This window comes from Pongo abelii, chromosome 12 (assembly GCF_028885655.2).
Source record: "Pongo abelii isolate AG06213 chromosome 12, NHGRI_mPonAbe1-v2.0_pri, whole genome shotgun sequence".
Classification (NCBI taxonomy): domain Eukaryota; kingdom Metazoa; phylum Chordata; class Mammalia; order Primates; family Hominidae; genus Pongo; species Pongo abelii.
This window is the reverse complement of record NC_071997.2, coordinates 32631786-32647657: the sequence shown is the minus strand read 5'-3', so window position 1 is coordinate 32647657 and position 15872 is coordinate 32631786. Positions and strand designations below refer to the sequence as shown.

Genomic DNA, 15872 nt, shown 5'->3' with positions numbered 1-15872 from the left:
TAAAATCTACATGACAGCTTAAGTTATGTGGGTTGAACCTTTTCTTAATCTATGAATACTTAACATGTTAAATATATATCTCAAAAGCATTACAATTCTGTATTCTGTGCATCATGGATGATGGAAAAGACCAGGCCAAGATTCTGAAGTTCTAGACTCATGGTCTGGCTCTGGTACTACTAAGTTCCGCTACCTTACCTTTTCCTTAGCTCTTTGTGTCCTACCCAGTTTAGAGTTGTTGTGAGGTCATACTAATCCTAACTTTTGGGTTGCACTGTACTTTCTCCATGTATTACTTCAATTCGTCCTCACAGAATCACTCGAAGGAAGCCGGGTGCTATTATTATTGCGTGATTTTACAATGGCAATCTGAGACTGTCATAATGAAGCCTACGGGTCAAGCATGAGCCTCAAATGCAGGCCTCTGGCTCCGGGTTAAGAGGGGTAAAGTGTGCTGGAGACCACACCGGAAGTGTGGTACTTTAATATTCTTTCCTGTGAGAGACAGGGGGCCGGGTGAGACACATCCAAGTGATGAAGAACTAGCTGTGGCCTACCTCTGCCACTTGATAGCTGACACCTTGGACGAGTTACCTAAGCTCCCTAAACTCTTATCCTCATCTATTTTTTAAAACTAGGAATAATAATGGTGCCTACCTTCCAGAATTACCATGAGGATTAAATAAGACAATGAATGTAAAGCGCTTGGCTCAAATACCTGGCAGAGAATAATGTTCTGTCCTTATTAGCTATTATTATTTTATTAAAGAAACTGTGATAGAGGAATTACCAAGTCTCACCCATCTCCACCCTTCTGTGCTATAAGAAAATGCACCACTGGTTGCATTACCCTGATCAGCTTTCCTGGCCAGTGGGTTTCCAGGAAACAGGCCCAGGAATTGGGAAAAGCAACCAGAGGGAGAGTCACAGAAATATGGCTATGGAATTGTTTCACTGCCCTGTGATTTTCTAAAGAACTTTCTATGGATAGCAAAACCTTTATCCTTCTTTAGAGTGTTTCCCAGACAGAGCAGGCAGGTGTAATCTGATTCATTTTTAGGTGAAATTTCTAAATGTATTGTGAGTTTGATTTTTCTTTTCTGTCTTTCCCATGTGAGCCTTTGTATGCCAACAGAAACTAATAACATGAAACTCACCTGGAAAGTGTGCTTGTCACAGTCATAACAGAGATCTTTTGGTGGAATTCCCCTGCCCTACCCACCGGAATTATTAGAGAGGAAGAGGAATACAAGTCGTCTTCAAACAAGGGATGAATTTGACAAATCAAGATGAGAAAGCCTATGTACAGTAATAAACAATGCACAGGACTGTTGCAGGAAGCGCATCAATTATGACTCATATATTTAAAAGATGTAATTGCGAGAGAATAACCTATCATTAAAACGACAATACGCCCATGTCTACACATCACTTTAATATAATATTAATATAATAAACATATGCTTCTCTTGGCTTAAGTCTCTTTTGCTGTAAAAGTAACAGCTTTGTTATAAATGATGTCCTCCCCTGCAGACAATCTTATATTATCCTTATGGAAATATTAAACAGATAAGGCAAATATGTGTATATATATATAGATATATCCCCACTTTCATTAATTAAATGGAATAACCAAGTAGATGAATACTTGTCAGGGTCATAAGATCAAGTTAATGGCAGATGTGGAATTACAACAGGGTCTTCCTCCTTCTAATCTGGGGCTATCTTTCCCAAAACTTAGGTCAAACACTTCCGTCAACTGCTAAGCTATCCCTCCTCTACACAAGCATGAAAATACGCAAAATAAAACAGAAGCAGTACAGTCACACCCCCACATCCTTCAGATTGAAAACTAGGAAAGTACACATTATTTTTACCTTACATTAAAGAGAAGCCATTATGATAACATAACCATGAGAATTAAACCTTCTATAGAAAGTATGTCCTTACAACGTGCTGTGTAAAATGTCACAGAGATATCCAACAATATGGACACAAATGGTGTTTCCTCATACTACTACATAAGATATTAGTATCTAGCTGAGCTCAAAATTAAGGAAAAGGTCTAGGAGGCAAAAAATAAGAAGAAAATCAAAATGAGATATGTCAGTAGGATTTGAAGTCACAGTGAACCAGGGCAATTCCTGACATAGTTGCGTGACCTATGTGCTAGGATGTGGCATTTTAACACCTACAGGAGGACGAGAAATTTGACTTCAGACCACTAAAGAAAGGGCTCCTGAAGAAATTCCTGAATTTCCAAGAGCTTCATTGTCCTAAATAAATAAATACTAGGAAAAAAAAGAAAAGATGCTTTTAGCCAAGAAAAAAAGGAAGGAAAAGGAATATGTCAACTCCTTATGGCTGTGAGCCAGGGGAAATTTGCCCATGAAGTATAAAATTCCAGGTCTATACCACATACAGGTATTAAGTCTATATCTATAGTACTCGAATCACGTAGTAAAGCCAAGCTAAGAAATGAATAGTAAAAACAAATCATTAAAACCCTAGGTCCCAGCAAGAAGCACACTCCAAACCATTTTGTAAGAACATTTTATAACTTAAACAAAACAGACGTTTACCAAATAAACATTACCTGCTGAAGTTAAGCTCATAATTAAAACTACACTCTACATAAGGAAATAAATATTGAAAAGAGAAAGTCAGTAAATGGATAAATATGAGAATTAGCACCCCAAGTATTATAAATAACAGAACAATCCAAAAGAGACTATAAAATGAATATAGTTTAAAGGAATAAAGGACTAAAAGAAGAATAAAACCAATAATTACTTAATTACGTAATGCAACAGCATGAACAAAACACAGATAGACTTGAAAAAGGGCCCAAACAGCTTAAATGAAAATATAGTTAAAACTAAAAATCCAATGAGTAGGTTAACCACAGATTAGAAATGCACTGAGAGTAAAATATGGAAAGCTGGAAAAAAGATAAGATAAAATCACCAAGAAATACCACAGCAATGAAGAGACGAAAAACATGAAACAGCTGTTAAGAAGCATAGAAGTATAACAAGTTCTGAGCAAGAAAAATAAAGTAAATCTACACTTAGACACGTTGAGAAAATAGCAGAATATCGAAAACAGTTAAAAAAAACTTAAATAAAACAAGAGACATAAGTCAAATTAATATGAAAAGGCAGTGTAACAACATAATTCTACTTACCAACAAAAGAGGACAAAAAGTATTGAAGTAATATATTCCGAGTGATAAATAACACCAAACCCTACACTCAGTTATACTATCATTTAAGAGTATAATAAAAATAAAGATGTTTCCAAACAAGACTAAAACCTTCCCTGAAGTATCCACTAAAGAATATACATCAGTAAAAACAAAAACAAACAAAAAAGAATCTGGAAGGCAGAAAGAGATAAGAAGTAACAATGAAGAAAAACTGGAAAATATGTTTACAAATCTATGTAACTACTTCTTATACAAAGTAAAAACTAATTTGGAGGAAGTTAAATACAGTCCAAATATGAATTATGACAAAATATTATAATTCTGAAACATGCAGTTAGAATTTTTTTAAGTTCAAATATTTGGAAGAAGATAATAAAAATAGCAAATACTTTCATGTTCTAGGAACATATTTGATACCACTATGTTCCATGAAATTATTTTAACACTTTACATGTATTAGCTAATTTACTTTACACAACAGCCTATGACATTGCTACATTTATTGTCCCCAGTTTACCACCAGGACTACTGAGCCCTGAGAGTTTAAGTTATATACTCAAAATCACACAACCACAAAATATGTAGGAAAATGTATCTGAGATGTGAACCATGGTATTCTGATTGACTCCTGTTAAATCAGATAATCACACTAAACTGTATAGTAACCTTAAAAAGAATAGAAATAGAATATAGAATTATGTATAAAAAATAAATAAGAAAGAGAAATCAACCAAGCCAAAATATGGCAAGAAAGAAAGATTAGGATACCAAGTGAAAGCATGGTAAACAGAGAGCAAAATAAGTCAAAATATATCATTATTCACAATAAGTGTAATTACATTTCTCTTTTTAAGCTATGATGTTTTAAAATGTGAAATTAAAGATGCAAAATCCAGATCTATGTGGTTTAATGAGGCCTAGCCAAATGAAAATAACATAACTCATTTGATAGTATAGGTATAAAAATATACATCTGGAAAATGTAGATGTAGAAAACAGATATGGAAAAAAGTGCATGTGCAAAATCAAGTTTTCTTTTAAATGGTAATAGTTTTATATGAAAAAATACACTGAGCCACAAGTACTGAAAATAAGGAAGTTACAAACTTAATAATTAAATGAAGAACTCACTCTGGAGATGTAACAATATTGAATGAGTATGCAATAACATAGCATCAAAGCAAAGCAAAAATGGAAACAATTACAAATAGTAATTGACATCACAATTTTAGAAGTGATTTTAATGTACCCCAGGAACTGATAAAGTAACAAAAAAACTGGTAATGCTATGGAAGATTTTAACACCGTAATTAGAAATTCGATCTAGTCTCTGTGTGTCTGTATATGTATACATCTAAGTATATAAAATCCTGTATACAATAAATGGAGAATATACATTGTTTTTTCAAGCATAAATGGAAAATATAGCTTTAAAATGTTCATAAAATAAGCCATAAAGGATATCACAATCAACACTAAAAATCAGCATTATACCTATCTAGCCAAAATGCAGTAAAATGTCAATAAAATGAAAAACAACTGGGCATGGTGGTGCATGCCTATAGTTACAGCTACTTGGGAGGCTTAGGCGGGAGAATCATTTGAGCTAAGGAGTTTGAGAGGGCCAAGTCAACATAGTGAGAACCTATCTCTAAAACTGACAATGACAACAAAAACTCCAAATCTCCAATAGTTTATTAACTGAGAAGTAAAATTCTAACTAATTATTGAGTCAGAATAAAATATCACAAGGGGGTTTAAAAATACTGAGAGCTGAGTGACAGTGGAAACCCCGCATATCAAAACTATGCAATACAACTAAAGTAGGAAAAAGGGGCCATATTTCTAGCCTTAAATACATATATTGCTGTTCTTCCAAAATTTACCCATTTGGATCATGAGAATTCATCTTTAAGAAGAATAATCCTATTTTAGTTCATGAAGCATTCCTTTGGCTCCATGAAGATCAAACTGATTTTATGGACTCTGAGCATCCTGAGATGAGATCCATCAAAAGCAGTCATCATTCCAGTTTTATCATTGGTATGTCGTATTAAGTAATCCTTTCAGAATACCCACGGTTTCCTACTTAACAGCAGTAAAGATATCATGCAATTTATTCAGAAACTGATATGTCATTTGCATAATTTCCCTTAAATCTTTTGTCTTTACCATTCTCTTTATTGTTATTATTATTTGTAATAAAGATGAATTTACATAAACTTTGAGTATTATGAATATGTTTAGTTTGTGACAGAGTCTTAAGTAGACAGTATATCATAGATTTGAATTTAATGAAAAGAAGCAAATACCCATATTTTGGATACATTGATTAGGGGAATTGGCGTATTAGGAGTTTCAATAAGTAAGTAAGCTACTGAAGTAATTTTGTTCATTTTAATAAGACTGATGTCATTTTAGCATAAGTGCATGTCAATTTTGGAGCTCAGGGATTCATAAAAATACCTAGCAGAGAAACTATTGAAAATAATATTAATTATGTTTTTAAATATTGGTGTTTCTTACTCTTGTAAAGTGGGAATTAACAATCTTAATAGAACATAAGTAAACTAAACAATTAATGGGTTAAGTTTCCAATTCAAGGATTAATTAAATAAACAAAACCAAAGGAAGCTGAAGTAAGTAAATCATAAATGTAAGAGCAGAAGCAGATAACTTAGAAGCTAACCAAAAGCTAGTTATTTGATAAAGTATCAAATAGACAATTACAATACCTGATCAAAGTGAAAAAAAGAAAAACATAACAATATTAGAAACAGAAAGGAGAACGTAAATGAATATAAAGTGGAGATCTTTTAAATCATAAATTAACTTCCAATAAGTTTTTAAAAACTCAAAATAATAATTTTATAAAAAATACAAATTACCAAAATTGACCCCAGAAGACACAGATAAACCAAATAAAACTATAAACATTAAAGCCATGGACTCACTGGCTAAAATCTATCCATATACCAAAACCATCAATTCACTTGCTTTTACAGATGGGTTTTTATACCATCCAAGGAAAAGTTTGTTTTTTTTGTTTCTAAGAGAGCAGGTCTCCATCTGTCTTTGCCCGCCCCCACTGGAGTGCAGTGGCATCATTGCAGATCACTGTAACTTTGAACTCCTGAGCTCAAGTGATCCTCCTGCCTAGCTCCTGAGTCACTGGGGACTAAAGGCACAGGCCACCAAACCTGGCTTTTTGTTGTTGTTGTTGTTGTTAACGTTTTGAAGAGATTGGGCCTCACTATGTTGCCCAGGCTGGTCTCAAACTTCTGGCCTCAAGTGATCCTCCCACCTCAGCCCCACAAAGTGCTGACATCACAGTTGTGAGCTACAATACCCGGCCAGAACAAACGGTTTTATGCAAATAGTTTATTGTATACTTCTTAGGGATTCAATCTAGGTGAAATAATTCTGTAAGAAATAAAGCTGAGTATTGTTATCATTGTTAAAGTGGGTATAATGTAACATTTTCATTTGGTGATAAAAATATCTATTATTTCTCTGATGGCCAGTGATGATGAGCATTTTTTCATGTGTCTGTTGTCTGCATAAATGTCTTCTTTTGAGAAGTGTCTGTTCATATCCTTTGCCCACTTGTTGATGGGGTTGTTTGTTTTTTTCTTGTAAATTTGTTGGAGTGCTTTGTAGATTCTGGATGTTAGCCCTTTGTCAGATGAGTAGATTGCAAAAATTTTCTCCCATTCTGTAGGCTGCCTGTTCACTCTGATGGTAGTTTCTTTTGCTGTGCAGAAGCTCTTGAGTTTAATTAGATCCCATTTGTCAATTTTGGCTTTTGTTGCCATTGCTTTTGGTGTTTTAGACATGAAGTCCTTGCCCATGCCTACGTCCTGAATGGTAATGCCTAGGTTTTTTTCTAGGGTTTTTATGGTTTTAGGTCTAACATTTAAGGCTTTAATCCATCTTGAATTAATTTTTGTATAAGGTGTAAGGAATGGATACAGTTTCAACTTTCTACATATAGCTAGCCAGTTTTCTCAGCACCATTTGTTAAATAGGGAATCCTTTTCCCATTTCTTGTTCTTGTCAGGTTTGTCAAAGATCAGATAGTTGTAGATGTGTAGTATTATTCCTGAGGGCTCTGTTCTGTTTCATTGGTCTATATCTCTGTTTTGGTACCAGTACCATACTGTTTTGGTTACTGTAGCCTTGTAGTATAGTTTGAAGTCAGGTAGCATGATGCCTCCAGCTTTGTTCTTTTGGCTTAGGATTGACTTGGCAATGCGGGCTCTTTTTTGGTTCCATATGAACTTTAAAGTAGCCATCAGAGAAATGCAAATCAAAACCACAATGAGATATCATCTCACACCAGTTAGAATGGCAATCATTAAAAAGTCAAGAAACAACAAGTGCTGGAGAGGATGTGGAGAAATAGGAACACTTTTACACTGTTGGTGGGACTGTAAACTAGTTCAACCATTGTGGAAGCCAGTGTGGCAATTCCCCAGGGATCTAGAACTAGAAATACCATTTGACCCAGCCATCCCATTACTGGGTATGTACCCAAAGGAATATAAATCATGCTGCTATAAAGACACATGCACATGTATGTTTACTGCGGCACTACTCACAATAGCAAAGACTTGGAACCAACCCAAATGTCCAACAATGATAGACTGGATTAAGAAAATGTGGCACATATACACCATGGAATACTATGCAGCCATAAAAAATGATGAGTTCATGTCCTTTGTAGGGACATGGATGAAGCTGGAAATCATCATTCTCAGCAAACTATCGGAAGGACAAAAAACCAAACACCGCATGTTCTCACTCATAGGTGGGAATTGAACAATGAGAACACTTGGACACATCACACACCGGGGCCTGTTGTGGGGTGGGGGGAGGGGGAAGGGATAGCATTAGGAGATATACCTAATGTAAATGACGAGTTCATGGGTGCAGCACACCAACATGGCACATGTATATATATGTAACAAACCTGCACGTTGTGCACATGTACCCTAGAACTTAAGTATAATAAAAAAATTTTAAAAAATCCATTATTTTAAAGGGTACAAAAACACTTCAGAGGTAAAGTGTAGTGGCGAAATTCTAGAAGACACCCAAATTGGTTTTTAGAGAGAAGATGAGAAAGCTGTTGAAGTCATCCTTCAGACAGGGAACAGAAAATGTGTGAGCAGCCCACTGGGAGAAGATGGAGGCTTTGAGAAGGAAAGGAATCAGTGCTCTTCTTTTAACTTTACTAGGAACCAATACCTGCCACCAGAAACTCCTGAATTTAGAAGTGTATTCAAAGTGAGATGTGGTTCAGATAGCAGGTGAAGACCCTGAGGTCCATCCATTGACCAACCAGTTGATAAATATGCCTCAGGAAAACCAGAGGACAAAGAAAAACAGACGAAGTGCAAGGATAAGTTTTTTTCAGAGATCAAAGTCTCCGTAATTCAGACAGATATGAAACTCTTAGGTTTCATATTTCAATTTCAGGATAGCCTGGATCCCAGGGGAGACGTCTTCATGAGCCAAACTGCTTTCTATCTCTCCCCTTAAAATTATGAGAATATAATTTCTTTAATTTCATGACAGCAGGATGGAGGGAGGCAGAAAATTCTGCATCTTACTCCAACTTAGGGGCAGAGAAAATCAAAAGAGCAGTGTGACCAGTGACACTTGAAAGGAGACGGAAATAGGCCAGCCTCACAAGACCTCAAGATATGGGAAGGTATGTTAGGGGAACCCCAGGACAAGGAATGAGGCTCTGTTACTTTAGACAGCAAGGTACTCAGTGCTTTGTCCTTAAACCTTGAGAAGAAATACAGTCCATGTCCAAGTTCACCCAAATTAGCAAAAACCCCAGTGGGCCACTTCACAGGCAAAGAAATCAGAGGAGGCAATCTTAAAACACATCAGAAAATTTTATCTCAATTCTTTGGCTACCCATTATTCCAGGTTGTAGAACCCCATCTCTCCATACAAGATTTATCAAGCAAAGTGTGTATTTATAACAGTAAAAATAATCCACGGTTGCTCAAAATATAAATATTCAAAGTGAAAGGATAATGTGAATTCACATGTGCGAGAACCTAAGTAAGAAACAAGTGAAGAAACATTTCTTGCCAAAACTTTTAAAGCTTTTCTGAAGTATATTAAACTTGCTGTGTCTTAAAAAAATATTTTGACCTACTTCATAAGCACATACTCATCATCATCTTTATCATCATCACCGTCATCATCATCATTGTTTTGGTAAATGTTATAATTACAAAACTACTTTTTCTGGACCAAGTAATTAGGATGTTGATTTTCCCTGATAATCAAGTGTAACAATTAAGAGCTAAGCTGAATCATTCAATGCTTTGCCAAAAATGGATTTTCTTACTTCTGATTGTAATATTTCTAAGATTATATTGGCTTATAATATATAATGTAATATATATTATATTAGAAAACTATTCTGAATTCACCATCAGGCATTATTTAAAGCCCCTACAAATGTTATTCGATCCTCCACTTTGGACAACCTGTTAATTTAACCATGTTTAGATTAATCACTAGCAATGTTTCTCCATGTTCTCTGAGGCAGGTAAGGTCCGGTACACTACGCAAATGGCATAAAAGTGCCCCAAATGGAAACCATGGCATTTTGCAGGTGTTAGCATTTGCATTACCCCACAGTATCACATCCACCTGCACAGCTCAATTCCTCTTCATTCCCAAATATGAGCAACTTAAGTCATATAAGCCACCATAAAACAGCTTTTTCAGAGCAAAAGTTGAAAGAGAAATAACTAGATGACTGTTTAATGGGGTACAAAAGTGTCCCACAGCATCAGGACGGTCCTGCTTAAAACCAAACAGAAAGTTCAGGACCCTGGGAGCAAGAGGAGGGGTGGGGATTTCTGGGCATTTCCTGGCTCCTCTAGGAACACAGGGGAAGCTGCAGGACGAGGCTGGGCTCTATGCAGGAGAACCTAGAGAAAATACCCCAGGCACCAGCATTTTGGACTCTAAAACTCCACTTTCTGTCCTGAGAAATATACCCTTCACTCTACCCATAGCAGTCTCCATTTGGCTGTTCAGACCACTCTCTGGGTGGAAATTATCATCTCTGTGACACTCAGATGCAGAAAGGAAAGATAAAGTAGTAGCCAGAGATGTTCCAAATTTGGGGGAGGACAGGAGGTGCAATATGTGATGATTTCCATAGCAAAGCACAATGCAGGGGAAAGCAGAAACTGGCAACTAGAACAGAGGGGGCCCAGGGAATATAAACATATCTGGGCTAAAAAGATGCTAGTGGGGAGACAAATACACCTGTTACACAAGCAAGCATGAATGCCTTTAACCAAATACCACACAATGAAAGAGAGATGGTCCAATAAAATGAATGGAACAGGACAGCAAGAGAGTAAGTGCAGGAAGGCAGCCCACAGAATAAGAACACTTGCGGAAGGCTGAGGCCAAAACAGAAGTAAAGAGAGACAGGAGGCAGCCCAGGACAGTGAACAGTGGAAAAGGTTCTGTAGTGCCAGAAACTGTACAGTTAACTACTGCTACTCTGACTACACCACTGTCCTCACTGCTACTAATGATGACAGTATGGATGGAGTGATGGAGTGCTTACAGTGTGCCCAGCTTTATTCTAAAGATGTTACACATTCATTCTCATTTAATCCTCACGAAAGAACAAGCCTTCTGGAAACGCACAAAGATGAGAAATGAGACAGACCTGGTTGGAATTCTGGCTCACCACCCACCACCAAGTTAATCTCCCCATTTCTTCATTTTCTCCTATATGAAACCAGGAAATCAACACCTACCCGGCATGGTGACTGTAAAAATTAGAGATAATGCCCTTAAGTGCCTCCTAGTGGCTGTTATTATTGTAATTAATCTGATTAAAACAATCAGGAATGATGAACAAAGGAGAGAGTTGGAATAGAAATGGCAACAGAGAAGCAGTAATGGAAACTGGCACAGAAGCAGCCCTTCAGTGATGGAGCCTTGAGGCTCAGAGAGAGTGACAGGGAACAGGTCATTCATTTTGGCTTGCCACTTTGTGTGCTTCTGGGTGCAAATTCATTCAGAGTTTCCACCTCAACTAGTGGGAGTATTAATAACGCCACTCCCTACAGGGCGGGCTTGTGGCATCTGAGTTTATTATTAGAGGCAATGAATTTACAAACATGTGTGTATCTGGTTGATAGATGGGGAAGCCCATCTCCCTTATACCATTTCTCAGTGGAATTAAGACACTCAACTAGTAGCACCACGTCAAAGCCAGTCAATTTCAGACTTCAGAGTCATTAAATAATATGTGTCTCTCTTAGTCACCACTAATAGAATCTAATTAATCTTATCTGGCATGAAGATTTGCTTCCGGTTTACCTACCACAACTTCCACCCTCCTGTAAGCCATCCCTTCTACCTGCTTTGCACTCCTCTCCCAATTTATGTCTTTGTTCATTCCTCTCTGGAATGTGGCTCCCTTTTCTCTCTAACTGACCAGATCCTGGTCATCCTGGAAAATCCAGTTTAAATGTTTGCTCTGCACGAGGAAGTGTTCTCTGCTTCCCTGCAATGGCATACTATGTTTTCTGAGTTTGTCACCCTACTCAGCACTGTCCTGGGCAATAATCACATAGTGTGTAAGCCTCTCTCCACTCATCAATAAGCTCCCTGAGGATGGCAGACAATGCATCTTTTTATTCTTTATGGAAATCTGCCTCATCTCACAAGGTAAAGGTGTAAAACACATGTAATGCATACATTCTTTGGACCTAACAACTTATTCGAATCATTATAACAGTAGTTAATATATTTCAGGATTTTTATAAAGTCTTTAAAATATAAAGTTAAAATAATATAAAGCACCATGCTCATAACATAAAAGTTTCTGGGGCATGGGTAATGAAGATGAGAAAATATATTCTGAGGTTTCTGCTTTCAGAATGAGAGTTAAAGGTAGTGTGAAAGTGGGTAATTTTTTTTTTTTTCCTGAGACAAGATATCTCCCTGTGGCCCAGGCTGGAGTGCAGTGGTGCCATTCATGGCTCACTGCAACCACAACCTCCTGAGTTTAAGAGATCCTCCTCCCTCAGGCTCCCGCCTCAGCATCCAAGTAACTGGGAATACATACGTGCACCACAACACCAGGCTAATTTATTTATTTATTTATTTATTTATTTATTTATTTATTTATTTTTGAGACAGAGTCTCGCTTTGTCACCCAGGCTGGAGTGCAGTGGCGATCTCGGCTCAATGCCACCTCTGCCTCCTGGGTTCAAGCAATTCCCTCCCTCAGCCTCCTGAGTAGCTGGGATTACAGGCACCCACCACCACGCCGGGCTAATTTTTTTGTATTTTCAGTAGAGACGGGGTTTCACCGTGTTGACCCGTGGTCCTCGTGATCCACCCACCTCAGCCTCCCAAAGTGCTGGGATTACAGGCGTGAGTCACTGCGCCCGGCTGATTTTTTATTTTTGTATTGTTTGGTCTTGCTATGTTGCCCATGATGATCTTGAACTCTTGGCCTCAAGGGATCCTCACGTCTGGGCCTCCTAATGTGCTGGGATTACAGGCTGGGCCATTGTCCTGGGCCCAGAGTTAATTATTTTAAAATATGCATCTCACCTCACTGGCCTCAGCCACCCCTGAAGCAAAAGCTTCCTGGAGAGTGACAGCCTGAACCCAGTAGAGGGAGGAGAAAGGGCGTTTCTATTGCAGCTGCAACCACTCAGGTGTCCCTGGTCCCCTTCCATGCACCTCATTATTCAGGCACACAGCAGGGTCTGTGTCACTGCCAAGGTGCCTCTCTCTTGTAGCATCCAGGGTTTTAACCACATTATGAATAGCCCCGCGGTTCGTCTGCACCTCTCTCCCTGCAGGTGAGACTGGTACACTTCAATAAACAGACCTCACTCAACTTAAGCAGAGAGCTGACAAACTTGGCGTTCCCTGCGGCAGAAGTAAGCAGCAATCGCTAAGTTTGTAGAACTTACACTTGGGGCCATTTCAAGACCAATGTTCACTTAAGAACCAAAACGCGAAACTGCTTTTCCAAGGTTCCTTTTCAACCAGAAGAAGCTGCTCCATCTGTCGCCCCTTCCCTGATTCCAGATGAGGCGGTCACTATCTAGAGGTCAGCTGGCTGACCCGGTCACCCTCCAGGTGTCCCCCCGAGATCGCCCCCTCCCATTCCCCACGAGTCCAGCTCGCTCACCAATCTTGGCCAGGGAGGCCAGCAGAATCCAAAGGGTGATCTCGAAGGGGATCTGCACGTGGGGGTAATCCAGGGTAAACACAGGCAGCCGGCTCTCCTCGAACAGCGTCGTTCCGGGAGCCACCACGCTCGCAGGGCTGGGCGGGCTGGAACTGGTGCCCATGGCCCTCGGCGCGTTCAGCAAGGTCTCTGCCAGGGCGCCTACGGGCCCCGCCACCTGCAGGAGCAGCAGCAACAGCATCGGAGGCGGTGGCGCCCGCAGGCTCCTCCAGTTGCCCAGTGGTTCCATGGGTGCCGCCGGTTGCCGCCGAGGGGACCGGCAGTTGGCCCTCCGAGCGCTCAACGCATCGCACCCGGGCTGCGCAGCCCGCTCCGCCCTGCCCCGTGCAGAGCAGGGCAGCGAGAGACACCCGCCGCTGCTGCGGGACCGGGTCTCTGCAACCAGAGGGCTAGGTCCTCGCTGCGAGCAGGCGCACTGCCTGGCGAGGCACGTGCAGGGCGACGAGAGGCCACTGCGCGGACCCTCAGCAGCCCTCAGCCGCCCTCCGCCGCCGGCCGCCGGCCCATGCCCGTGCGCTGCTCTCCAGCCGCAGCTGCAGGCCCTGCCCAGGGCGGCCCGCGGGCGGGGGCGGGGCGGGCGCGGCGCCCAAGCTGAGGGGCAGGAGGACAAGGGGACCTGGCCGGCACACCGCGCACCTGCCCGAGCCCGCGGGGAACGCGGGGCCCCAGTGACCGTGGGGGCGATGGCTGCCCTCCCTTAGCGCAGGCACCGCGCGCCAAGACCCGCCACCCCCAGAGCCGGCGAACTGTGGGTGGAATCGCCGCATCGGGCGCATGGTGGCCGGAGCTGTCTCCGCCCCGGAGGCAGCGTCGGACGTCCATCCAGTGAAGGGACCGGCGCGACCCACGCGTCGCACCCTTCCCTCCTCCCCCGCCCCGCAGGCTCCTGCAAGGGGACGCCCCGGTGCGCTGGGCGCGCGGGGAGGCGCCACAGGCTCGCGGTCCGGAGGAGAAACCCGGGCCGGTGGAGGAGGAGTGCTGTCACCCCAGCCCGGCGCTGCGGAGTCCAAGACAAGGCATGGGGTTCTCAGGACGTACAGAAAGTTTAGGAAAGCTAAATTTTGTTTCCTTTCCGAGAGTTATCAACTCGCGCACAAGGTGCTCTGCACAGGGAAACTCCCTGCGCGGAACTCAGTGTTCCCACGCCCCCACGGAATCGTAATCCTGTTCTCTCCTCTGCCACAGTGTGCTGCTTTCACCTATTTGCTACACTGTCGCTGCCACTTTTCTTCTCCTTCCCCCAGCTCACGTAAAACCAAAACATCTTTCTCCGCTTTTAGGCTTAGAGGTATACATGTCCAAGAGCATAAGAAATATAATTATTTCATGGAAAACCAGTGATTTGCCTCTCTCAGATTGACTTGCTCCTCTAATTACAGGACAGGCTGTGGTCAGGCAAAGAAAGGAAGCGTGGTTCTCCTTCTGGATCTAAAAGGGCTTTCTCATGCAGAGCCAAGTTTTCCCGTCCTTCACAGCGCAGCCTTCTTCACTGGTTGCGATCTCACTGTTTGAGCATCTTTATCGCCAGAAACCGAAATGAGCACAAAGGGGACTAGTTGCTGTTCAATTAACTGAAAGTTTTCCCTTTGATATTTATGAAATAAAATCCTTCTCTTTTGTTAATCTTTGATGTGTCAAAACACGTGGCTTCTACTATTAAACAAACACCAGGCAGTTCGACCTTCAAAGCAGTTTTTTGTTTTTTTTTTTTTTCAAAGTTCTAACATAGAAAATCAGTGAGATGTCAGCAGAGGGTACAAGAAAAAAAAAATCCTCCACCTGCATAGAAGAAAATAAGGAACAGTCCTCTTTGGGCCTTCAAAGTAATGGAGGGACAAGTCCAGGCTAAAAAGAGAGAAGAATTCTGAGAGATGTTACAGAGCACTACTTCATTTGATATTTCACAAAGCATCAGTTTTTCAAAAGTGCTACAGAATTGAAACTAAAGATATTATCTTAAGAAGAATCACTGGGCATCCAAAACTCAGCCTCCCCTTCTCCTTTCACTGGAAACTTTTATTAAAGGTATGTGCCTAACATACCCCTGTGAAAAGGCAGCAAATAAGAGCTTTTTAAATTTTTCGAGTATCTATCTCTACATGGGAAGCTCAATACAAGGCACTTTACTTGCATTTTTTTGTTAATCGTAAAAATCCAAAGAGGCAGATATTTTTTACCCATTTTATAAGTGAAGAAATATAGTGTAAAAATGTGTAAAAATAAACAAATAGGCTTAATCAAGTTTACATATTAAATAAGTGTCTGGAAGGAATTCACACCCAGGCCTACTCAGGCTAACAATGGTTTCATCTCACCCTCTACCCCATGACTAGTTGCCCATAAACAGCACGCTATATTCTCAGCTACTTTAAAATAAGCAGTGGAGAA

General features: G+C 40.5%; 1 protein-coding gene across 1 annotated transcript in view; it reads right to left on the bottom strand.

Moving 5' to 3' along the window:
• Positions 1 to 14009, bottom strand: part of SLC9A2 (solute carrier family 9 member A2) — a 102013-nt gene extending 88004 nt beyond the window's left edge. Inside the window, exon 1 of the mRNA XM_024242575.2 lies at positions 13425 to 14009. Coding sequence (XP_024098343.2) covers positions 13425 to 13713 — 289 coding nt within the window. The 5' untranslated portion in view covers positions 13714 to 14009. The remainder of the gene's footprint in view (positions 1 to 13424) is intronic.
• Between the last annotated feature and the right edge of the window lie 1863 nt (positions 14010 to 15872).